The sequence below is a fragment of the Perna viridis genome, chromosome 12, assembly GCF_037379345.1.
Source record: "Perna viridis isolate PV_CMFRI_1.1 ecotype Kerala chromosome 12, ASM3737934v1, whole genome shotgun sequence".
Classification (NCBI taxonomy): domain Eukaryota; kingdom Metazoa; phylum Mollusca; class Bivalvia; order Mytilida; family Mytilidae; genus Perna; species Perna viridis.
The window spans coordinates 12,541,356-12,569,221 of NC_142456.1; the positions used below are offsets into that span (position 1 = coordinate 12,541,356).

The 27,866-nt window shown below is 33.8% G+C and overlaps 1 protein-coding gene across 6 annotated transcripts; it reads right to left on the minus strand.

Moving 5' to 3' along the window:
- Positions 1-1,319: 1,319 nt before the first annotated feature.
- LOC148601234 (sodium- and chloride-dependent taurine transporter-like) lies at positions 1,320-27,820 on the minus strand. Of its 6 annotated transcripts, XM_088555748.1 has the most exons (14): positions 19,135-24,391; positions 18,118-18,249; positions 15,919-16,063; positions 15,313-15,465; positions 14,001-14,133; positions 13,472-13,606; positions 12,012-12,115; positions 10,788-10,912; positions 8,755-8,867; positions 6,271-6,408; positions 4,885-4,987; positions 4,527-4,627; positions 3,144-3,314; positions 1,320-1,796 (listed from the first exon to the last, which is right to left on the minus strand). In XM_088555748.1, exons 1-14 carry the CDS (start codon positions 19,376-19,378, stop codon positions 1,653-1,655), a joined length of 1,941 nt encoding a protein of 646 aa, XP_088411874.1. In that variant the 5' UTR covers positions 19,379-24,391; the 3' UTR covers positions 1,320-1,652. The 6 variants fall into 6 exon arrangements, with proteins under 6 accessions (XP_088411874.1, XP_088411875.1, XP_088411879.1 ...); XM_088555749.1 differs by lacking the exons at positions 18,118-18,249; positions 19,135-24,391 and adding an exon at positions 27,669-27,820; XM_088555753.1 differs by lacking the exons at positions 18,118-18,249; positions 19,135-24,391 and adding an exon at positions 27,669-27,814 and having other exon boundaries at positions 15,919-16,391.
- Positions 27,821-27,866: the final 46 nt, after the last annotated feature.

Sequence of the window (27,866 nt, forward strand, 5' to 3'; positions counted from 1 at the left end):
TCATTATGTTATACTTAGTAATATTTTGACCGTATCAATACTTAAAATGTCCATTAAAACACATTTTGTCGAACTCAACACAAAAATGCGTTGTAGTAGACAGTCTTAAAATATCAAAGCAAATATAGTGTTGAGTAGGACACAGAATGTCTAATTCAACGTTTTTGCGCGTTGAGGTGGATACATTTTGTCCACCTCAGCGCAAAAAGCGTTGATGTAGACATTTTTAGTCTACCTCAACTCAAAAAGCATTGACATAGCCAACGAATAAAAACCTGAACATTTTCTTTTATTTAGATAGACCAAAAATGACTAATACAACACTTTTTGCCGTTGTAGTAGGTAGACAGAATGTATTTCTAAAAGACAGATAAAACGTTGACTGAGACAATTAATTATGTGTCTATTAGTCAACAAATGACTTTGGTTGGTCATATCAGCCGTTAGTTTGTCTAGTAGTGAGATTTATATTAAATTTCGGAATTATATAATATTGGAGAGTTGTATAACATGGCTTTGTTATGAAATATTGCAGAATTGTACAGTATCACTGAGTTATATGATGTCGCACAGTTATTAAATAGTACCACATACATATAAAATATTGCTAAGTGTTATAAAATCCCAAAGCTGTAAACTTGCCATGAAGTGAAAACTGATTTGTTCAAAGTGTCATAGTTTTCCTTTCATCTTTCGTCTACCACGGACTTGACTTTTGATAAGCAACTCGGTGGGTGTTTCTAGAAAAGCAAAGGACGCTTACCCTACCGGTGCACCTGGTCCATGCTCCCAGTTTTTAGTGGAGTTCGAGTTGCTCATTTGCTTTTGTTACTTTGTATGTATGATTTTAGTTACTTTATGTTCTTTGTTGTGTATGTCTGTTTTCCATGTCTGGTCTTTGTTCCTGGATTACATTCTTTTGATTACCGCTATAACCTTGGTTCCCTTGATTACTCTTGTAACATATCACAGTGTTATCTGATATTGTAGAATAGTGTAATATCACAGCGTTATGAAATATAGCAGAAATGTATAAAATCGCAAATTAGACCTTTCCGTAATAGTTTCCAAAATTAGCTCATAGAATGTAATTGGATTAGAGTTTAATGATTATAAATTTCATGCATTTCATTAAAAAATCCCTTTTAAAAAAGTAATTCACTTTAATCATAAAGACTTATTTTCGTTTTCCAAGTGTATCATTCTTTTCTAATTATTTGGATCTTCCTTGTTATGTGAATTATAGAAAGACGAAAATAGAAATCATGTAAATATCTCCATGCAGCAGAAAATAATATAATGTACAATAATGAATCATATTGTTTTCCATTTATTGGTCATTTTAATCTTTGTGTGTCGCTTAACATAACCTTGATCCAATTTAAGTCACAAAAAGTTAAAAATGACGAAACGAAGAAAAACGGACATAGAAGCAAAACAAAAATATACAAACCGACCTAGCATATCTAATACATAGTCTGCGATAAAAGTGTTAAATATTATAAATTCATGCAGTTTAGAATATGATACAGTATTTTCAAAATTCTTATATAAGATAGTGTATCTAGTCTTATCTAGTGTCATTTCTTCGGCTATTGATAAAATAGGCAGAGGTAAATTGTTTCCGTTTGTCCAAATGTCCTAAAACAATTTTATTCGATCAATAATTTGTCAGTAACTATTGTATCAATTACGTTGCAAGTCATTTCTGTGTATGTTGCATATTTAGAATTTTCTTTCCACTTTTGGGGAATCTGATGTGGTTCCAATTCTGGTGTTGTAGCGTTCTTTAATTTCTGTAAAGAAAGAAGCGGTATGTATACAATTTTATAAGCCCGGTTATTTGGGATATGAGCTTAGCATTGCAGGATTCATTATTATTTTTATTCTTGGCAAATCAAGAGAATTGTTACAATCAGGTTTTACTTACTACTTACTGTGTTACAATACAACCTTAACCGAACACTGAATAATCCAAACACCTGTCTAAAGTGGTCACCTTTCAAAGTCTATTTCTATGAGCTCGTGGATCGTTACGGTGTATCAATCTGCACCATCAGGACCGAGTTGTTCGTTACGGTGTATCAATCTGCACCATCAGGACCGAGTTGTTCAACGTGTCATAGTTTTCCTTTCCTCTTTCTTCTCTAGACAAGCAGAGGACGCATACCCTACTGGTACGTGATTGCTCTTATACCAGTTTAAATGAACTTAGAACCTTTGTTAACCAAACACATGAATAAGCATTTTTTTAAAGTCCACAATGAGTTCGGTTTAGAGAGGTATCACTGTATTTGCATATAGGACAGTAACATAATTCTCTTTCTCAAGCCATGTTTCATATTACATCGTTGGTCTGAAAGTACAAGTCTTTGTACGAGTCGGGCAAAGAAATAGAAAAAAATTAATTTACATGTAAAAACCCGACAATTTAAAATCTTACAATACAAATTCAATAAAGAAGTATTCTTTATTTAAAATTACTGCTATTTGATCTATGTTTGTACATTTGTCTTTTACAGAGATATGTTCCTTTCAGATGTTTATTTGCAGTGCGTTTTAATGAAATTATAAATACTTTTACCCAAATGACAAACTACTGCCTTTATTCTTTAATGCTGAAGGTGCAAGTCGTAAGAAATTCAATATCAAAGTGTTGTTTTTTCCTATACTTTTGCACCTATATTGTCTGATTGATAAAAACACTCCATAACTTCGGACGCTTACACTACCGGTGCACCTGGTCCATGCTCCCAGTTTTTAGTGGAGTCTGAGTTGCTCATTTACTTTTGTTACTTTGTATGTATGATTTTAGTTACTTTATGTTCTTTGTTGTGTATGTCTGTTTTCCATGTCTGGTCTTTGTCCCTGGATTTCATTCTTTTGATTACCGCTATAACCTTGGTTCCCTTGATTACTCTTACCTTATTTACTCTTCTGCAATATGTATTGAATATGTTTTAAAAATGAAAATGAAAACAACAAATTACAGCCGCCCGTATGCAAGCTTTGACATGGTTAACATTTGCCATTTCGTAAAGACATGTTCGTGTTATGTCTGCTTATCATGGAACCTGGCATGTCAAAGATTGTTATTTATTTATTGGGTATTTCTATCAACAAAACGAAATTAATTAAATCACCTTTAAAAAGCTTCCTGGCTCTATACAAAATCTATATAGACCATAAACAGGAACACAAAGCATGGACACCAATGCAAGTGAAATCCCGAAGCCCTGAGCCCAGTCAGGATAAATATAGGTCTTGTTATATGTTAAGGGTACAAAAGATACGATCTGGAACAGCAGGATTCCCTGTAAAATTATAAAAAAAAAAAAAAATTCAACTACGAGAAAGTGATCAATTAAACAAAATGCATTGATTTGAACTATCATCAAATTCAACATTATCCCATATAATAACGTGTTCCATAATTACAACACCAATTAATACCTTTTCAATTAATCTTTTGATTGTTTTAATAAGAACATCATATTTTGATTTGGTGAAAATACTTTTATTCGTTGGGTACCAATTTTCGTGGTTTTCGTATGTAGGCCAAACCACGAATTTTGGTTCCCAACGGAAAGATTTTCATTGATGTGGATACTAAAAAACCTCAAAACCACGAATTCTAGAATCCACGGACTTGTGTTTCTCCCCTATTCACGAAAATTAGTGTCCACGATCTAAAGTCCTTTCATAATACGTATTAGCAACTCATGCTGTCCTACCCTGTTCAAATTTCTATTGTCATTGCCATATACACCACTTCTCATACCAGTATATTGTTTCCTAATACATCATTTCTCATACCAGAATATTTTTTCCCAATATCATCATTCCTCAACTCTCAATTACTATTATACATTATCTACGTTCTCTACACTCGTCCCGAATATCACAATCCCATCTCCCACCCTGACACACTCTTAACAGGAAATACGATGAGTAATAATATGATGCGTTGTCCGCATCTCCTCCATTACGACTTGCAGGAAGGTTATAATATTCAATGGAGTATTAGATAACCATACGGAGATCAATATGTGCATATTGTCAGGAATTATTCATATTTTCTTGTGTTTTCAACAAAAATAGTACTGATTGCTGTTTAAGAGTTGAGTGTTTTGGAAATGACAGCAAATTATGATTCGACAATTGTGGCCAATATGACTCGTATGTCCACATTGGTCCCCACAAGAACTGTAAAACCACCAAAATTTGACGCGATAGTTGTAACCATAAACTATCTAATTCGATAACATATTTTATCGGCAACTGTATCAATTTTCCATTGTTTCTACTGCCTATTATTAGCAAATGCCGTGATACTAAAAAAGATCGACAATTTCCAAGGATAACGTCATCTAACACCGACCATGACGTAACCGATAAAAAAGAATAACGTAAGTTTTTGACGTCTCGACAAAATATCAAATCTTAATCGCTGGATATTTTTTGTTTCGACTTCAAAACAGCCGTTTTCTGTATGCATCTTGTTGAATTTTGTATAATAATCTCACCATAGTTATAATGGGTGTAAAAACCTTCCAACAGAAGTACAAGAGTTTATTAACCCTGTACCCTATCATCATTTCAATTACATCATAGAACTTATCAGCTCCTGAAATAATAATTTCATAGTAGATATGAGTTTCATTCGTAAGCCCCCGAAAATAATAGAATAAAACTAAATGAGCCATTTATTTCGACAGCCTTAGTAATTGTAGAATAATATAATTTATTTAGTTTTGTGGAAACTGGATTTTGTATATTTCGAAGAAACTTCTTCTGCGCGTTTATTGATATATGAACAAGAATATAAGTTATATACCCTTAACCTCAATATAAAGTAATAAATGTTAATAAAATAAAACTTACCAAACACCCATCCGATTACAATACACTCAAGGAAGCAGATGAACAATAGAACCATACCACTGGCAGAATAGTAGTCAAATAATTGGAAGATGTACATTCCTCCCTAAAAAACGACATTCGATTGATTGATTGATTGATAAGTGGATCGTTGATTGTGTAATTGATTGATATTTAAAGAAACAAGAGGACAAAAAAACCTTTCCGTATCTTTTAGTTTTTAGTTGTGATTCAATTCGTTGAAGAATGGGATACGTTTCCTCTAAAAGTGCCTGTACTCACTACCCAGATGAATTGAGAGGAAAAAGATAACTTTGTACATCAAGTGTTAATAGGCATCTTATAATTTTCAGTGTACAGTGATATCTGATACATAATGTTGATAAATCATCAACAGCAAAAGAAGAGATACAGTAAAAAAAATATACAATTGAATTGATAAACTCGCTTAGTCAGGTTTTGTTAGCTTTTTATTTCAAATCGCCCTGAAAGGTCCGGGTGGCAAAAGAATTAGCCTGCAGCAGTGCTTAGCATGTCATGAAAGGCGACTAAATAGCGCTCAGAATCCTGGCCGGGGCTAGGGCGCTCTGCCATCAGAGCAACCGGGTTGTGAGGCCTATGTGGTGGAATTTTGTACCCCTAGCATGCTACATGATGGGATCATCAGGCCATAATACGGAAAACCTGACTGCAACTCACAGTGGCGCATCGTTTTTGGAAAAATGCCACATTCCTTGCTCGTTAGAGAAACCCGTTGTGGTATTCGACAGGAGAGAGAGCATTGGCGTCGATACAGGAGGCTAAATTGTCCGACCCTTCCCATCTATCCCAATTTCCAATGGCAATGGAAACTCGTCAGTCTTATTGTCGTTGCGTCCTATTGTTCATTTCATCATCATTTCATGTTCAGTTTACCATCCACGCCCGGATATAGTTGAAATATTGATGCTTGGGCGTTTAAAAAACCAATCAATCAATCAATTTAATTCATAATCATTTAATTTAAAACTTATGTTAACCCTGTGGTATTGGACAGAAGAGGGAGCATTGGCTTCGATACAGGAGGCTAAATTGTCCGACCCTTCAAATCTCTCCTAATTTTCAATGGCAATAGAAACTTGTCAGTCCAATTGCCGTTGCGTCCTATTTTCCATTTCATCATCCTGTCAAGTTCATTTTACCATCCGTATCATGTTTATCGCCCGGATATAGGCAGAAATATTGATGCTTGGGCGTTAAGAACCAATCAATCAATCAACTCATTTCAAGATCATTTAATTTCAAACTTATGTTAACCCTTTTCTGTCTTTGTTCTAAACAAAAAAACAGAGTTTTTATGAGCAATGGTTTTATTTTCATTACATGTACTTTTTATAATCTAATACTCACCCTTGATACCATACTCAGGCTGAACAGGAAACTAATTATACAGTATATTAAGGTCACTACCATTCTATATTTTTCTTTCAGGAAACGTCGAGGCAACGAATCCATAACGTTGCTTAAAAAGCCCTCAGCAGCAACAATCTATGTTATAAATCATTTATATTTTTATAACATGCCTTGATGTATGTTTACCACTTTTATACTTTCTAGGTAAGCAATGCTCTCAACGGTTTATCTCGACACTTGCAATAGCATTAGTCTGCAAAATCTCTATTTAACTTTTTCAAAACTTCTGTAGTACAATGTATCATAGCTTACAATTTAACGGGGTTTCATTATAAGTACCATACGAATTATATTAAAGGTCAGAATTCAAAAGTCATAGAATTATTATTATTTTTATCATTTAAACAATTTACTATGAAATTCTGTGCTGTTGCTATGGAAACCAGATACATGTAATTCATTTTTGAACCATCGACGCATTGGAATGGGAACAGAGAATTGTGTGTTTTAGAATAATATACGGTATGGTACAAAAATAAGAGAAAATTTGTACGCGAAAATTACTTTAAAATTCTTTAAAATTTAAAACTTTTCAATTTAGACCTTAAAAAAACCTGTTTTAAATCCAGAACCACATTTTATAAAAGCAGGAAAATTAGTTATTGACTTTTCCCGGCTATTGACGAAACAAGTATATGTGTCGTTAAAACAAGTATACGTGTCGTTAAAACAAGTATATGTATCGTTAAAAACAAGTATATGTGTCGTTAAAAACAAGTATATGTGTAATTAAAACCAAGTATATGTATCGTTAAAAACAAATATATGTGTCGTTAAAAAAAAGCTTCAACCTTAAAGGAAAAAAGTTTTAAAATTTGATTTACCGTCAGAAAAGTAACATAAAGAAATAATGTTTTTCTAATGGGAAATGGGGAAGTTCGGCTTAATCTAATATATTGTGAGTACAGGATATTGGGGAATCACTTCTGTTGGATTTAATAAATTGTGAGTATAGGATATGGGGGAGCACTTCCGTCAGATTTGATATATTGTGAGAAAAGAATATTGGAGAACACTTCCGTCGGATTTAATACATTGTGAGAAAGGATACTGTGGAGCATTTCGGTCGGATTTAATATATTGTGAGAAAGGAAACTGTGGAGCATTTCGGTCGAATTTGATATATTATGAGTACGCGATATGGATGAGCATTTTGGTTGGATTTAATATGTCGTGAATATAGAATATGGGAGAGCACTTCGGTCGGCTTTAATATATTGTGAGTAAAGGATATCTTTGAGCACTTTGGTTGAATTTTATACATGGTGAGAATAAGATATCGAGGAGCACTTCAGTCGTATTAAATATATTATGAGTACGGAATACTGGAAAGCATTTCGGTTGGATTTAATATATTGTGAAAATGGGACATCTTGGAGCACTTCGGTCAGATTTGATATAATGTGAGTACTCGATATGGAGACACATTTCGGTTGGATTTAATTTGTCGTGAGTATAGGATATGGGAGAGCACTTTGGTCGGATTTAATACATTGTGAGTACTTGATATTTGGAAGCACTTCGGTTGGATTTAATGTACTGTGAGTACTGGATATTGGGGATCATATCGGTTAGATTTAAGATATTGTGAGTATAGGATATTGGAGAGCATTTCTGACGGATTTAATATATTGTGCGTGCAGGATATTGGTGAGTATTTCGGTTCGATTTAATATATTGTGCGTGCAGGATATTGGTGAGTATTTCGGTTGGATTTAATATATTGTGAGTATAGGATATCTGAGAGCATTTCAGACGGATTTAATATATTGTGCGTGCAGGATATTGGTGAGCATTTCGGTTGAATTTAATATATTGTGAGTATAGGATATCTGAGAGCATTTCGGACGGATTTAATATATTGTGCGTGCAGGATACTGGTGAGCATTTCGGTTGAATTTAATATATTGTGAGTATAGGATATCTGAGAGCATTTCGGGCGGATTTATTATATTGTGCGTGCAGGATATTGGTGAGCATTTCGGTTGAATTTAATATATTGTGAGTATAGGATATCTGAGAGTATTTCGGACGGATTTAATATATTGTGCGTGCAGGATATTGGTGAGCATTTCGGTTGAATTTAATATATTGTGAGTATAGGATATCTGAGAGTATTTCGGACGGATTTAATATATTGTGCGTGCAGGATTTTTGAGAGCACTCTGGTCGAATTTCATATACATTGTAAGTATGGGATATGAGGGAGCACTTCGGTCGGATTTAATATAATGTTTGTATAGAATGTACGGGAGCAATTCGGTTGGATTTGCAATTTTGTCAGAATAAGATATCGAGGAGCAATTCAGTTGGATTTAATATATTGTGAGTACAGGAAATTGGGCACATGTTCTAAGAAGGAAGAATGGTACGATGTTTTCAGATGATCTGTCGTTAAATGACTGAGGACCTTATACTAACCTGGCTATCTATCCCTAGAAGAAACACAGTAAAGAAAAACATGGCTGACCAAAGCGGTGCAAGAGGCATCTGGGATACCCCTTTAGGGTATGCAATAAAGGCCAATCCTGGACCTGTAATAATATAAAATAATAACAAACTGTATACAGGAAGCTAACTATTTAAATATGTCGTTAAAACAATATCCTATATTGCTTTTTATTTAGTGTACAAAGTGGGCGTTGGTGCTATTGGTTACACTTTTGTATTCGGTTATATAATAACTTTTCCAAGTTATTTTCTGCAAAGATTAAAAAGTCTTACTGGTATTTACTTATATCATATATTTACATTGAAATATACATTTTTTGTATATGCATTATAATTGATTGTTTAAATCCTATTTATATGTAGTTTACCTTAATTTGCATACCCTATATCACATCACTGGACATATTATCACACACCCTTATACCTATATCGCATACCCTGTATCACACACCTACTCAGAACACACTTGAAGTAAAGTTTTAATCCCGTGCAGGTCCGGGAGTTCAAAGAATAGGCCTGCAGCAGCGCTAGACTTGTGGTACAAGGAGACTAAATAGTGCTCAGAACCCTTGCCCGGGGCTAGGGCACTCAACCCACAGAAAAACTGGGTTGTGTGCCAAAGGTGGTGGAATGGGGTACCCCTGGCGTGTTACATGCTGGGGTTGTCAGGCTATAATACGAAAAACCTGACCGCTAACCATAGTGGTGCACCGTGTTGGGAAAAATGCCACGTTCCTCGCACGTTGAAGAACCCTACTGTGGTATTCTCTCGGGGTAGGAACCATAGGGCTCCGCCACAGGAAGCTAAATTGCCCGACCCTACCCACCTCTCCCTTTTTTCCAGTGGCAATCAAAATTTGTTGACCCCATTGTCCTTGTGTCCCATCCTCTTTTTTATTTGATCATCATTTCATGTTCATTTTATCATCAATTTCATGTTCATCGTCTGAATATAGGTGAAATATTGGTGCTCGGACGTTAAACCCCAACAAACAAACAAACAAACAAGTAAAGTTTTAAAAAATGATTTAATGAACATGACATGCCAAATTCTGTATAACCTGCAGTGTCAACCCGCGAACTATATATGACCCTGTGGGTCAGTGGTCTTCGGTGTGATATAGGAGTCTTTGATACGATTCGTGATACAGAATTTGGCATGTTATATTCAGTATATATAAATCATCACCATACATCACATATGACAGTCAGTCTTTTCGATACTTGCATTGTTCAATTTCATGTTTCTGAATAGCATCTTGCTTCATTCTTACACATATGTCATACTATTACTTTCAATAAAACTTAAAAGTCGCTTTATATAATCGATTTTGGTCTTTTATAAATAGTTTCACATTATTTGTTGTGGTAGTTTACTTGGATTATGGTATTGGTTTTGTCCACCATTGAAGACCCGGCAGTGACCGGTAGAATTGTTCATTGCTTGGCATTAGATGGATTACATTCTCAGAAGCAATCCTACCACATCTCATATTTTCATATCATATCAGTCTAAATATAATTTGATCCTGTGTAAACCAAACAAAGCAAACAAAATAAACCACCGATTTAAACAACTCTCACTGTGTAAAACTATGTCTCGTAAAAACATTTTCTTAAACGTTTACCCACAAACACTGTATCAAAATGTTATTTGATGCCTGACTGAATCATTCTTGTTGCAGCAAGGAATTTTAGTAAAAAAAAATAATAATAAAAAAAAATAAATGAAAAAACGAACAGAATAAAACAAAAACAAAAAACACAAAATAAAAATACCGGTCATGTAAACATTGTAAAATTCGTTATTCTGCACACCTGATTCATCAGTAGCATTAGAACCAAATACTAATGTTTGAAAGTAGAGGAAAATCAAACAATTGTCTGATATACAGTTATGGAAGAAGATATACACCGAAGCAAACCTTGCCAAAAACAGGGTTCATTCTAGGACAATCAACAAAAACCTAATTCTTAATGCTGATTATGTATTTAATACAAACCTGCTTCAGCAACATCTGCTAATTCAACATTTTGTTGTTTTGCCATAAAACCAAGTATAGCAAAAACAACAAAGCCTCCAAAAACACTTGTTGCACTGTTAACTGATGCTATTATACTACACTGTCTATAAAATATAACTTTACGCATTATAAGTCGGAATAGACAAATTAGATACTGACTTTTTTTTTATTTTGCATGTAAGAACCATATATTATTTACGAAATCATGTAGGTACTCTTATTTTTTTTGTTTGTTCTTAAAACTGAATATTCTGTTTTACAGTAGTTTACATTAAAAAAAAACCACGTATATAAAACTGTAAAAAGGCCTAAACCAGTTGATTTTTGCATGACTTGTTCTAAATGTAATGATGTTACAATACAAAGCCAGTTTATACAAAATCACTAGATTTTCTCGAAGAGAACGACGCAATCAACAAGTTTCTTCCAAATTGAATTAAATTAGACTCTTTTAAAAACCTAACAACTTCATCATAAAACGATATTTATGATTTTCATTATAATGCTATTTTGTGAATTGTAGTTCTAAAGAGTAATCGAGAGAACCAAGATTCTTTTAAATTATTAATGCAATAGTAAAATGTACTCTACGTGATAATAACTTATACTATTGAAACTGTTATAATGAATGAAACGTTAAATGACCATGCAATGTTAAGTACCAGTCTTTATAAAAATCAGACTGAAGGTGATTCATGCATATTAAACTCCACCAAATTCTGTTTTTTTTGTTTTTATTGAGAAACAGTTGCTGAGCACATGACCAGTCATACTATTTTATTTGTTTGTTTGAGATGGAAAAATATACAGATTGTACACGAAATTGGCATATTTCAAGCAAGACTTAACGTTCTTCATTTTGGTTTGATTTGGTTGGTTTCAGTAGTTTATGTATAATTTTCTAAAAAGTGTGGATCTAAATACAGAAATGATTATTGTCATGTGAATGTATACCATATATAGACTGAAAAAAAAACATCGTTTATTTGGTATTTTTTCACACCATGAATCACTCAACCATTGGTAGTGTCCAATTTTTTTGTGGACTGGTACTTAAATATTTGTGTTGCCTCGAGATCTTTATTCTTTCAAAAGTGACTCTTTGCATTTTTAAATGTATTTCAACATCTATCAATGAAAATTTATACATAAAAAAGATATGAACACGAATAATATATAAGATGGCTTTCATTCCTACTGTACCTTAAAAAATTGGTCTTAAATTTATTGTAACTTCCAAGAGAAATCATACATCCTAATGCTATAGCATAAGAGAAAAAAATCTGGGTTCCACCATCTATCCATACCTACAACCAATATAAGTTACTTTAGTTTTTACATGAATGGTGTGAATGTGGATCGCAGACATAATTTGAAACACCACTAAAACATTAAAATATATTTTTAGCAGAGGACGCTTACCCTACCAGTGCATCTGGTCCATGCTCCCAGTTTTTAGTGGAATCCAAGTTGCTCATTTGCTTTTGTTACTTTGTATGTATGATTTTAGTTACTTTTTGTCCTTGGTTATGTATGTCTGTTTTCCATGTCTGGTCTTTGTCCTGGATTACATTCTTTTGAATACCGCTATAACCTTGATTCCTTTGATTACTCTATCAAAGACAAATTTCATTCATGAAACATTCGTTTAAAATATGTTGAATATTCGAAAAGATATACCCTTTTTAAACTTAGCTGTTTTTGTATTTTAATAATTGAAACGTAAACTATGCATAAAATTGTAAGGACTGGTGTACGGTGTATGAAAAGTTTACACCATACAAACATAAATGAAAGATAGAATAAGTTTTAAAAACTAACCCTAGAATTCAAACACTAGTTATACGATTAATTGCTGCAGCAAACCACTGCTTTAACCATTGTTTTTAAACTGAGTTATATTATACTATATATTAGTATCTTAACGAGTTCCACTGTTAAAACTCGCTTGTTAAAACTAACTTTCAATCCAAACTTCATAATAGCAAACAGAAAATCGTTTGAAATAGAACAGTGATAGTCAGATCATACGTAGATCACAAAACGTCATACAATTTGTACGATTACAGCAAGTACATGTATATGATTATTTGAGATTTGCTAAATGTATTCATGATATCATTGTTGCTCCCTTATGGCATAAGAGTATAACTATTAAGTCTAGCCCGTACTGATTATGTGGTGTCAACAATACCCTTTGTCCACCATAATATATTATGAGGCTGTTGCAACTTGTAATAAGACAAAATTATTAGCGAGAAATAGGCCTCATCAATATAATATCACTTATCTTAGGTTTGGGGTCGTTTTGTTCCAGTAAACATATCACGAGTTATGTACTTGTCGAGTTGTCTGATATTTTAAGCTTCCATGTTTGCACAGATCAATGCCTTTCAGACTGAAATCCGACTGTTAATGACTCTAAGATCAAAAGTTTAATTTGTGTTCCTTACGGTTTGTATCCGAATGCAAAGTGATTTGTTATTGATAATGAAACCATGTGTTCATCACACATTGAACATATTGTACCTTGGTTGGAACCCTTATTGTCAATACAGTTAACAAAATTGTACATTTGAAGATACGCACACATTATAAATGCAGCATCGGAACTATTATAAGAATGACTTAGTTGTAATCATAAGGTACCAATAATACTATACCTGAGCGTCCACCAGTCGACTGAAATCTGGTGTTAAGTAATATTTTATTCCAATTGAAGCGCCATCTAATGTTACAGCTCTTACCAATAGAATTGTTAGCACAACGTAGGGAAATAATGCAGTAAAATAAACAATCTAAAAAAAACATGTATATAAATTATATCCAATAGCATACATCTACATAACAGCAAATACAACTAACAAAAATAATTAATGTGTAAAAAGAAAAAAAACAAGCAACCGAAGTGAATTAAAACAAAAAAACTACTGCAATCATGCTGTACTGACAACCTTAAGTAAATATTTGTTCAATAGATATGAGGAATACAAATTGATAGGAAAAACATGTTGTAGTATTCGAAATACTAAGCATTTGAAAGACAGGTTTTTAACTGTTACTGTTGTTTTTGTTAATAATGTGACTGCAAATTTACGCGTTTGTGTTCATATCCCTTCAATTTTCACTTAAATCTGCTTTGAATTTAACTTAAGCATAATGCATTATCGCAATTCAGACTGAAAAATTAACCTTTCCTGCCCATTTGATCCCCTTACAAGCAGAAAAATACACAACCGTCCAGACGACAAACAAACACACAGCCAACTCCCACACTAAACCTCCACCATTTTCAATACCATCAGTTATTTGTAAAACTCGACGCCTAAAATAAAAAACAGTTGTACTGGCCTTTTGTTGACAGAAAACTAACCTTGAAAAGCTTACATCGATCATTGCTTTCTTACTATTGTATACAAAATACAAATAGACCAACTACAGCCAAGTTTTCACAAAAACCTAATGCAAAGGCGCTACATTATTCAGAAATGCGTTAAGTTCACTCATTCAGACAAAGAATAAAACCATTCGGGAGGCAGAAACTGTGTTTGAAGAAGAATTAAACTTTTATAAACATAATATTTACAGGTTTTCAATGGTATAAACACCCAATCTGCGTCATATATCATCCCCTTTCCTATTGAACATTCCCTATTCAAAATCCTCTCCCCAGAGAATCCTTTTGCATTTTTTTTTCATTATAAACTTAAAAGGTAAAGTTTTCAATTACTTGATATTTTTAGTTTTTTTAAATACTTTGATTGGTGATTGATTGTTGGGGTTTTACGACAGAGCAGTACTATTTCAGGTCTATCCAGGCGATGAACATGATATAGATGATAAAATGAACATGCAATAATGCTGAAATGAAAAATGGCATGGAACAAGGATACTAGGGTCGATAAATTTTGATTGCCACCGGAGAAAGGGATAGTTGGGTAGGGTTGGGCAATTAACCTCCTGTTACAGAGCCCAAAGGTTCCTACTGCGAGAGAATACCACAAAAGGGTTCTTTAACGTACGAGGAACGTTGCGTCTTTCCCAAAACGTTGCACCACTATGGTTTGCGTACAGGTTTTTCGTATTATAGTCTTACAACCCCAGCATGTAACATGCCAGAGGTACCCCATTCCACCACATAGGGCACACCACCCAGTTGCTTTGTGGGCAGAGCGTACAAGCCCCCATACAGGGTTCTGAGCACTACTTAGTCGCCTTTTTCGACAAGCTTAGCTTAGGTTTTATCAAATACAAGAATATTAAATACCCGCAATTAGCCTCGGAGCAGTCTGGTCCCATCAAATCTAACTAATTTAGTTGGACGCTTCCTTATGACGCCATGAAATTGTGGGGTTTAAGTTTATTAACATGTAGGAAACCCCTTTTTCGACATCATGTATACTTTCTTTTACCCGTACCATGTCATATTATCTATTTTTTATTTTATCATTTTGGAATTTTATTTTGCCGTTTTGCTCCTTTCAATAGGATATCAAGTACTCACTCCCAAAACTCAACGGTAGAATCCACTGAATTACCGGAACCAGTCGTTGCATTGTAGCTTGCTGTTGTTTTGAAATCTATTGTATTATTGCTATCTATCGTAGTATTGGTTGCGTTCCAGTGGGTTTGACCTAGTGTGCTTGCAGCATAGCACCTATGAAACAAAACTGTTTAACATTCAAAGGACAAAACAGACCTAAATTGAAGTAACGCTGGTGAATGGTGGACTCATGGTACAGAAATAGTAAACGAGTTGTCTTTGCCCGCTTAACATAAAACGTTACATAGCCTTAGATGCGGTTCAAGTTTTTTTCGTCGCCTTTCTTTTTGTCTGATATTGGGTTTTTGAAACTGCGCCGACTACATTTTCATTTTATTGATATTGCTATGATACAAGCTGTATTTTTATTTATAAATTGTTTGAGAGAGTAATCCAGGGAACCAAGGTTATAGTGGTAATCAAAAGAATGTAATCCAGAGACAAAGACCAGACATGGAAAACAGACAAACTAAACAGAAAACATAAAGTAACTAAAATCATACATACATAGTAACAAAAGCATTGAGTTTAGTTATTGTTAATGGCTCTGCGTTTTACATTTTTTACCTTTCTGTATTCCACGAGTTGTTACAGTGTGACCATGGTAACGTAGATGTCAGACTCATGATGAAATAAAACGCTGCCCAGGTCATTACCATAATGTAGTAAATATTCATTAAAAATACTATTACAGTGGTTGCAACTCCGATGCCTGAAAATATATTAGTTGCTTGATTATGAAATAAGGTACTAAGATGGTTCGTTTATTAATATGTTAAGACGACAACGATTGGCAAAACGAACAGATCCTGATTGATGTTAGTCTGAAACGCTGAGCCAGACCTTGTGTAAGTTCACAGAAGCAGCAACTCCAAGGTAGACATGACATCCCACCCGGACACACTATTCATTCTGATTCGGGGTCAACCAATCGTCATTCTATTCACTATATACTGCGTATATGACGGAGAAATTTTAAAGGAAATGCCTTTAGTGTAATTTGATCGGGGGTCGACCCCAAGGCTTCCAGCACTGGCAACCTGAAGATAAGAATAGAAATACGGCGTAAATGACGAAGAAACAGTGACTGTCAATTATAAATCAGATGCATTTGGTGTAAATCGATCGGGGTCGAACCCAAGGCTTCCAGCATTGGAAGCCTAAATATAAGAAAAGGTTCTAAACATAATAAGGTATCATATGTCCGTTTCTCTAACGTGATAGATGCTGGAATTCCAGCACATAAAAAAATCAGATAACTAGAGGTTCATTTTAATTACAAACACGTTTATGTTCTGCCATTGATAACGTCTAAGACGCAAATCTGTAACCCTTTAACAAGTATTTTATATTATTTCAACGATGAATTTGAAAGATAATGGAACTTGAAAGCCATAAAATATGAATGTTTTAATTTACAACAGATATAATAATATGATAATTTATTGGAAAGAGTGAATAACCAAACTATTATCATGAGTACCGAACAACGCACAGATTTAACTCGTGTGCGGAACTTGTTTAATCCTCAAGCGTTCTCGTCACGAGTGATCGTATTTTTGTTACACTGCAATCCATATTTTAAGTAGATTTGTTCTTCTGATGAATTATATTTGCATGACTGTTTTTATATTTATTCACATTGTTCGACATTTTCACCTTACGGTAGATTATACCTAATATTTCTAGTAGACATATTTTCCTTAGTTTTTCTCGAAGATGATCTTGAATGAACATACTTCAGTATTTAATAAAAAAAAACAGGTCACCAAAATTGATATAGAGGAAATTGAGCTTTTTTACAACATTTCATATGGATTCTGAAAGGAATTTTCACTATTTTGCGTACTATTAAAATACTGATTTCATATAAAGTTGCTTTAAGAACAATTGACTGATATTCTTTAATATTACAAAAAAAATGGTGGTCACTGCGGCACCCGTTTTCTTAAAATATTTAAAAATAATCAAACACTACTAATACATTTCTGTAGAAAAATTTTCCGCCAATTATCTCCCTTTTTACAGTTCATATTTGTAATTTCACAATACAATTTTATTAATTTTACATCATTTAAACAAAATAAGTATAACCGTATGATTTTGCCAAAGGACAGAAAGGAATACTATATAGCCCCGTGCAGGTCCGGGTGTCAAAAGAATAGGCTGCGGCAGCGCTAACCTTGTCGTAAAAGGCGACTAAATAGTGCTCAGGAACCTATCCGGGGCTAGGCGCTCTGCCCACAGAACAACTGGTATGTGTACCCCAGGTGGTGGAATGGGGTACCCCTGGCGTGTTACATGCTGGGGTTGTCAGGCTATAATACGGAAAACCTGACCGCAAACCATAGTGGTGCACCGTGTTGGGAAAGATGCCACGTTCATCGCACGTTAAAAAACCCTGCTATGGTATTCGATAAGAGTAGGAACCTTTGCGCTTCGCCACAGGAGGCTAAGTTGCCCGACCATACCCATCCCCCTTTTTCTAGTGGCAATCAAAATTTGTCGACCCTATTATCCTTGTGTCCCATCTCTTGTTTTCATTTTATCATCATTCATGTTCATTTTACCATCCTTTTCATGTTCATCACCTGAATATAGCTGAAATATTGCTGCTCGGGCGTTAAACCACAATCACTCAATCAATCCTTAAAAAGATAACGAATGCAATATCAAACATTAGCGTTAATTTGTAATGTGTAATAAACTCATCTTTACCTTGATTGTGTAATTGCAGTAAGAATGAATAAATTAACATTAAAATACCTTTAAACAAAGGACATATATCCCAAGCATGTAGTCCCCCTTTACTCATGTACTGTCCTAATGCCACTTCTAACATGAACACTGGTATTCCACCAAACACCAGCATTACAAGATATGGAATGAAAAATGCACCTGATGGAAAAGACGAAATGCATCTACTTTAAGTTCAGACATTATTTGGATGTTTTATCATTGCGGAAAATGCGACTGATTCCAATACGCAATACTTAAAACTCGTATTATAAAATTGTTGACGTCATTGAAACTGGATATTTATTAAAACAGCAAAACATAACATAAACATTTCAATTAAAATTACAAAAGTGCAATGATTTCTCAATTTATAAAATACAGTCGTTTCATTTTTATGTATTTTTTTTGTTTTTATGTTATTTTTAAGTGGTGTAAAAACGAAATTAATGATCAAACGAACTGTAATCTTCTTGAATGAATCCTCTTAACTGTAAAGGTTTAGTTAAATTCAATTCAAAATAACCCCAACATGCGGGTATTTCAAACGTCATTTTTGATCAACTTATTGTTCATTATATTAAATAAGTGATCCCCTTCTCTTTACATCTTCAAGTAGACGTATTGAAAAGAGGGAGGAATATCAGGAATAGACATGGAGCGACCAGTAAGACAACCTTGTCGAGATTTAGAATAAGTCTTACTGATTAAATCGCGCTTGTATATCCTGAGGTTACGAAGTTTTCAGAGGTACACAACAACTTTTTGCGAAATGATAAATAAGTTCATTCTAACGTGTGGGCCATTTGGTTAACAACATGTATTGCCCAGTGGTTAATCATTGATGACTAACAACATTATATATAATAAACTATTGTGGTCTAGAGAAGATACATCGAAAGAAGAAATTCTTAGGTTTGATTCAAAAGTCAAATACAAATTTCTTTGACGTAAACTACAGATGTGCTTCATTTCAATGCGATAGGCAACAAAATCTGGCTTCCGAAAGGGAAACATAAAATAAAATACTTGATAGAAACAACTTACCGCCTCCATTTTTGTAGCATAGATAGGGAAACCGCCAAATATTCCCTAAACCGACTGCAAATCCTATGCAAGAGACTATAAAATCCAAAGGATTGCTCCATTTGTCCCTTTGTGTTTGTTGAACCATTATTTTAAATCTACAGATAAAAGAAAGTAACGAAGGGGAATCAAGAGAACCAGGGTTTGAAGAGAGTCGATTAACTACTAGGAAAAATAAGTCATAACATAATTGGCACACAAACATACCGAGATACTGTTACTCTGTCATAGTTGTCATACGGTTCGGTTCCGAACAACATCATAAGTATGTTTTCCCACAATTTCAGACAAGAAATCTGCTGGTATGTAAATTTAGCTACAAATGTAACTGTCTGTACTCATTATAGGGGCAGTGTTATACATGTTTGCTACTTTGGAATTGTGCAAGAATCAGGTATAATTGGTTTAAAATGCATAATGAGAATAATCGACCTGAAAATATGCTTGCGTCTTCATTATTTTGTCTTGATGAGAAATGACATCTATATGATTCGTGGATAAATATTTTTTTAAAGAGCTATTCGTCCCTTAACCGTCCTCGTCCTAAGCATGTAAAATGCAAACAGTGCCAAACTCCAACTTAAATCAACAAAATACAAAGAAAGATAACTCTTGCAACTGCAAAAGATTCGTATATAATCATTTAAATTTTTATCGCAAGAGTAAAAACAAAAGACAAACTAAGAGTGATTCTGTGGTTGGTAACTTCTACATTAAAGTAAAAGTGAATATAGTGGGTTTTTGAATGTATATCATCACTGATATTTATACACATTCAAAGACGAATTGTCAAATCTAGTTTTGAAACTTTTATTCAAAAAGGTAACAATGTTGTTCACTTATCTGCAATTGGATTTTCTTAAGGTATCTATTGATTAACAACTGCCTGTTTTTTTTTTCGTACACTGTTATTGAAGTTGTTGACCTGTTAATGTCAAATCAAGTCGTATTCTCTTTGTCTTACAACAGCATTAGAACACTGTTGACGCATCGACCTTGTCAGAGATAATCGTGCTAGATGCTCTCCGAAGTTTTAATTTGAGTACGTAATGTTTTGTAGTTGGTCAGAAAGTCGTAAGTCAGTCAGTGTAGAATAATTTGAATTCGTAAATTTGTCCAATCCACAATCACATTGTGAGATAATCTTGACGAGAAGGATTATTTCATCTATTCCTCAAAACATCTACAGGCGAAATCAAGAATTTGATTTTCATCAGCTACAGGGACGGTTATATTCTATTCATCAAAATTATATTCTTCCGTTAATTATTGAATGTAATGTTGATATGATTGTCAAAATGACAAAATTGTGTTCATTATACGTGTGTTTGATTCATAAAATAAACAGTGTATTGTTAGAATCACGGTTGCTCATGGTATATTTCCTTTTCTTTCTATGAGTTTTGATTTGATTTTCTTTGAAATCATTTTGTAATCGTTGCCTTCACTCTTCAATGTTCACAAAATATCAGGTTTGGAATCATGATGCAACTATGGTTACCCTTATTTTCACTTCAATGTAAAAAAGTCGTAGTCAAATATTTTGTTTCTATAGAAAAGGATTGTTGTCAGCTCTCCAAATATCCACGACCAGTGTAAATATGGAAGAAAAACAAACTCTCGACAGTACAATTTTAGATTTTAACGCTCTCGCTAGAGCTCGTGGGCTAAAGTCTAAAATTTTTGGAGAAATCATGTAATCCCCTTAAGACTGAAGGAGAATCTATTTATCATACTGGTAAAAAAAGTTAAAATTTCATTAACATGCACTAAAATGAAACTTTCATTGGCAGATATCTCTGGCGAAAAACATGGTTTCCTAACACTCTTTTAGAGAAAAACCAAATAATCCAGTGTTGCAGAAATTAAATGGTGGTCACTGTAAATAAAAGAAGACTTATCTGAGTGAAAATGATGGTTAGCTTTTTGACATTCATGATTGAGATTCTTCTCCGTTTTTCTTGGTGCTTATTCAGTCATGTACTTTACAAATAATCTGTCTATTTGGTCGTTTATTTTAAAAGACGATTTCCGAATCTGATTTGCTTTTAAACAAGTTTTAGTCTAAAACATTCACAAGCAAATATTATTCATGTGGAATTCATGCGAATTCATGCGTATTCCAAATGAAATTCATGCGATTTTTCACGTTAAATTCACGTATTATGAACTAAATTGTACGTTAACACTCGATTCATAAAATTTTTTTGAGAACTCTGTCACAATATTATTAACCTTTCAGAGCACCTGATGTCACTCCCGTGTTTTTTTTTTTTTTTTTGTTTTTTGTTTTTTTTGTTTTGTTTTTTTTTTATTGGTGGGTGCTTGTGTTGCTAGGCTTAATTGTTTTTTGTTTGACGTATGTTCATCATGTCATCAGTTATTATGTGTAATATATTTTTTTTTAGTTCAATACATTGTTTATTTAGACTGTACTTGTTTCATGTGTTTCTGTTCAAGCAAGCGGACGTATTTGAATTATAACACTGTTAATACTTTGGTATTATTAGCCGAAATAATCACATGGAATTCTTGTGAAATAATTTTGCCAATGACCAAAATAAATGCGGGCAAATATATATGACCATGCCTATTGTGCGAGATCGGTTGGTACAAATAGAACAAAAATATCCACAAATAGTAAAAAAATGGGTGAAAAATTGAGGTCTAAGTAAGCATAAAAATATTGTTATTATAAATAAACAATAAACATAAGTACACATACTTCTAAAGACAGCCTAGCTCCTTATCTAAAATGCAATAATAGGTTCGAACAATCACATATCAACATAATGGGACGATGCTTTTATTCCATTTTATTCCAATTAACTGTGATTTTATACATGTCGTGTCCATGCTCACCTATGACCAGTGAAAACAGAATTATAAATATTAATGAATTTTAATTTTAGCATATGACCCTAAAAATGGCGTGTTCTGTATAATCGGAGAATTTAATTAGTAAGGACTTACTGTACATAATTATGTAACAGGAATGATAACACATTTATATCACGAAACGGATTCTCCGTAAGAAACCGATGACATTAAAATCTAGCATCACGCTATCATTAAAACACTTTTTTTACTTATAAGTCTCTACTGCATTCAAGAAAATAACACATGCCACACAATTTCAATTTTCGATACAGTTTTCATTTCGAACGCCACTAAGTTATCAGTATTTGGCCAATTGGGATACAGAATTGCGATCAGGTGTCTTGCGTTTCCATAGAAGAGCGTCATTGAGGTCAAAGTGTAAAAAGTGAAACTATACCGACTGTGTCGGAAAAAATGGGCTTGACCTGACGTCGAGCACAATTTAAGTTTAATCATGGTCGAGAATATTACGTCACAATAATTTCTAACATTGAAATTTGTTTCACTTTCATAAGTACAATAGTACATGAAATACATAACAGAGATACAATAAAATGATGTGGATTCGAAAAACAGAAACCATGAGTTGTTTTATTTTACAAATCAGCAACATTTCATTGTTTCTGTCCCTTAAACTACTGTTTTGACCTCCCCAAATTAATCTGGTTTTTTTTTTGGATCCCAATTAAGCCTTTAGCTTAACTCAAATGAGCTATATGTTTCCTCGGGTATCTTCAACATTATTTCATTCAACAAAGCGCTTAAAGACATTCCGATTGGAACGATGACCTTGACCTACAGCAGTTTGAATCTATATTATGATTTAGATATGTGGATCCGATGACATGAAATGACACTGCAGCAAGATCGTCAATTCGAATTTTCGAGTTTCCAATAGGAATTGTAACCATAATATTGTTGTTCAATAAAAAACCTAACAGTTTTGTATTGAATCCTCCTGTTTCTAATGTAGAAACAATCTTACTAACTATGTCTTTTCACAATTTCAATCTTTGACATTGGAAATTGACGTTTATAATATCTGTATGTCCGAATATGCGTTGAATTCACATTTAGTATATCTTTAATAGGAAAGAAAAAAAATAGTTAAAAAAAAGAAAGGATATGGAGTGAATGTGCAAATGACAAAAGCTCATACATGGCATACAAATTTAAAATTTGATTTATCAAAGAACAATGATTATGGTCTCGTACTGATGTAAAGAAAAAAACTAGTTAATAATATGCCAGATTTAACATTTGATATGAAGTAGCTGTGTATGTGTATGCATTTATGTAAGTCCATGAAAAAAAACAATGCCATGGCATTTGACAGGTGCATATGTTTGATATCAAATTTAGATTCCTCTGGAATTAAACTGGTTTCTCAATTTCATCCAGTAAAACACTGGGAGTGGATACCAGACTCAGTGTTGCAGGAAGAGGGGAATGATTAAAAATACTTTATCCTTATGTATTTGGAACCGATACAAATGAAAATGATAGATAACTTTAGTTAAATCTGTCAATATCAAACACAGTAAGAATTCAACAAAAAGAGGTTTGAAGAAGGTGACACCCTTGCAAATGAAATGACTGACGACTCGTTGAACAGTGTTAATGAGTTTACCTTCACTGAACAGAATGCACGATTTACCGTGGTGTGCAAAGAATGTGAAAAGCCAAGGCTTATTTATGGAAAATCGAAATTTGCTGAACGTCATGAGAAGATGCAACTTGATCCAATACTTTCTGAATTCGCGCACTCATGTGGATCTCCCATTACAATCCCTGAACAAGTTTAGTCATGCGTCTAAATATAGTTCCAGATGCATAGAAACGTAAGACAGTAGCTCTAATCTTGCTGATGTAAGACTAAACATCTGTTTCTCTCGTGGCTCAGCTTGTGCTAATATTGACACTGATCTTAAGAAACAATACAAAAGTGTTTTTCCTCGGTGTAATGACGTGCCAAAAAAGGATTAAAATATACCACTCTAATTTCCTTTGGGAAAGTCCAAATGTCCAAACAATTGAATTTAGTAGAAACAAATTTGGAAATATTTCCTACTTTGCCTAAGAACTAAAGTGTAACCAATTGAATGCTTCTGTTTACAAAAATGTTTCAAATATTTGCTTTTTTATATTCAATATGTCAGATATTTTCATACAGAAAAAAATTGGTAGGATTTAATATTTTTTTGTTTGATAATCTGTTTCCAAGCACTATGAATCTTAAAAACCTCTTCACAGCAATCAAGTGAACACGTCTAAATATTTCAGATGGTTTACATGGAGAAGTATACTGAACAGCAAAAATGCATCAGCAGCATTCAAACCAAAATAACTGGAAATTAAAAACCAGAAAAGATATACAACATGCAGTACCAACCAGGGTAGTGGTTAATATATAAAAACCAAGGAACATTCCAATAAACATGTTATTACATCATGGTACTGTATCATGGTACTTTATAAGGATACAGTCAAACAAGCGTGCACAGAAGCTGCTATGGAGTAGAGATTGATTGTTGGGGTTTAACGCCAGAGCAGCAATATTTCAGGCGATGAACATGAAGTGGATGATAAAACGAACTTGAAATGATGATGAAATTAAAAATGGGATGGGACACAAGGATAATGGGGTCGATAAATTTTGATTGCCACTAAAAATAGGGAGAGGTGGGTAAGGCCGGGCAATTTAGCCTCCTGTGGCGGAGCCCTATGGTTCCTACTCCCGGAGAATACCACATTAGGTTCTTTAACGTGCGAAGAACGTGGCATCCCAACACATGCACCACTATGGTTTGCGTACAGGTTTTCCATATTAGAGCCACACCAGGGGTACCCATTCCACCACCCGGGGCACACAACCCAGCTAGGGTTCTGAGCACTATTTAGTCGCCTTTTACGACAAGCTTAGCGCTACTGCAGGCCTGCACTGGGATATGTATATATATATATATATATATATATATATATATATATATATATATATATATATATATATATATATATATATATATAGATTTAACTTTTTTGTATATCCATAAGTATTTGTTAAAAGTTATATCGTCTACCCTATATCGCATACCCTATATCACACCTCTAGACCTATATTGCATACCCAAAATCACATCTCTAGACCTATATCGCATACCCTATATCACACCCCTAGATCTATATCGCATATCTTATATCGCACCCCTTCACAGACCATACTTCAAGTGTATTTAAAATATATGATAAACTCCTTGAGACGTTTAGGTTTCCCGCACGCACGATACCTAAACGCAAGCTAAACGGTAAACGATAAACGAGCGCTTCTTTCGTGCGTTTAAACGCACGATAAACGAACGCTCACAGCGTGCGTTTAACGCACGATGGACGAAAGATGAAAAAATATAATGTTCACAAATAATGATGAAAGGGAAAATAAAAAAAATTGAATGAATGAAAATATATAAATTAATAATAGCAAATAATATAAAAATAACAGTTGAATCGAGGAAACAATCAAAGTACAAAAATAAACGAACGCTTCTATCATGCGTTTCAACGAACGCTCGTATCGTGTGTTCAAACGAAAGATCCCAGTGTACATTAAAATGAACGCTTGTATCGTGCGTTTAAACGAACGGAAACGATGTGTAAACGCACGATGAACGACGGATGCACGAACGCTAAAATGGGAAACATAAACGTTTCAAGGAGTGTATAATGAACATTACAAATACAAACAATTTCGAGTATATGGAAAGACATTATACAATTTCAATAATTGAACGTATAAAGTCATGCTGTTTACATAAACACACTTTAAAAATGAGAAAAGCGAACCAACTTTGAATTGCATACTTCTTTTAAAAAAATTACCTAGTGATTTTCATGGTTTGTCTTTCCTCGTTTGTCTTCAATACAACAAGAAAAGTACTATAGATAGGCTAATAACGATAATTGAATCCAAACAAAATTATTTTACGATGCAGTATATCACCAAACCTGTAGTCATACTTGATTTCACTTCTGGAATAGGGTTATGTTGCTACAAGATTGAAGTCATCACTACAGATGTTTTATGGTCGTCATTATGAACTCGGGGATCGTTCTGGTGTATCCATCTGCACCATGAAAACTGATTTATTCAACGGATCATAGTTTTCCTTTTCTCGTTTGTGTACCCCGGGCTTGACTTTTTATGAGCAACTCGGCGGGTGATTCTAGAAATACAGAGGACGCTTACCCTACCGGTGCACCTGCTCCATGCTCCCAGTTTATAGTGGAGTCCGAGTTGCTCATTTGCTTTTGTTACTTTGTATGTCTTATTTTAGTAACTTTATGTTCTTTGTTGTGTATGTCTGTTTACCATGTCTGGTCTTTGTCTCTGGATTACATTATTTTGATTACCGCTTGAATCTTGGTTCCCTAGATTACTCTTTCACGTTTCCCTGAACACGCATTTTTTGTTTGTTTGCCTTCCTTATGATCACTGCGATTAAGTCCCAAAGTTGTCGTGACCGTTTTAAAAGTGTACGAATTTAAATGTTTTATCTATGTAGTTCATCGAAACATTTAACTATATCACTTACATTTTGATTTTAACTTTTGTAAAAGATATCATAACTTGAGAATTCAGGACAGGTATTTATAAAGATTATTTTCAACATAAATTGAATAACAGATGTCAGTATATAATACATTTACCAGGTAACCATGTAGTGTAATCCCCTACATTACAGTATTTCATGATATTTGGAAAAATGAAGTATCCGTAGATGTTTGTTCTGTCTTACCATCTTGGACTCGTAAATACATGTAGTTAGGATTGCATTTTTTTGGTCCGATAAAGATTTGTTCGGTGAGGCAGAATTAAGCGGTCACTGTGAGATATACGTTCATAGCATTTCGTACAAATAAACAAATGCAGTGCGCACAGTAAGTGGCAGAATATCAAAATGCTTCCGCATTACATTTAATGAACATTACTGTAAAATTTTAGGGAAAATGCTGCATTTACCTCGTGATCACGGAAGTCCTCATTGTCCATGCTCCAAAAAGTAAGATGGAAATGCTTATTGTCATTTTTGGTCTTATTCTGGCAGGTTTTTTGTTTGAATTTGTATATTAATTTCTGTAAATGTGCTACTTCCTAGATTGTAAAAAAAATTGTATATACCACTTCCGGTTCTAGGGACCCGTAGAAATTGTATGATACCGATTTTTGTATCAATTTTGACAAATTGAATGGTAGTATGGACACCATCATAAATCCATGAATGTCTGGATAAAAGTCATTTTCCAAAGACAGTTTGCAGACCTGCAGACATGTTAACGGAACCAAAAGTTAGTACGTTACACATATATATTTGTACTCTGTAGAATAATTTAAGTTAAAATGTAACCAGAACGCCAAAAAAAAAAATTTATGCACCTTTAGCAGTCACCTGCAGAAGATAAAGCTCCGTATAAAACAATGTACAATTTACCAAAGTGTCTGTTTTTGCTTTTCAGATGTGAATTAATCGTCATATACAATGAGTACTTTAAGTCTACATTTGTTAAAAACTTTGTGCTTAATTAAAACTCTTATTTAATAAACATGAACACAACCTTACCTTGACAAACTGATATGTATTTGCGTGTCATCTAAAACTATTAGATGTAGATATTCCTTTATTTAATTTCACTACTTGAAATTGATATTTTTTATATTTTCTACATGGGAGTTTTAACAAGCACGTGTTTCTCCCATGAAATCTGTTAAAAAAGACTCAAGAACCTCTTGAGCGTCGGAACATATTTCAGGGTTATTT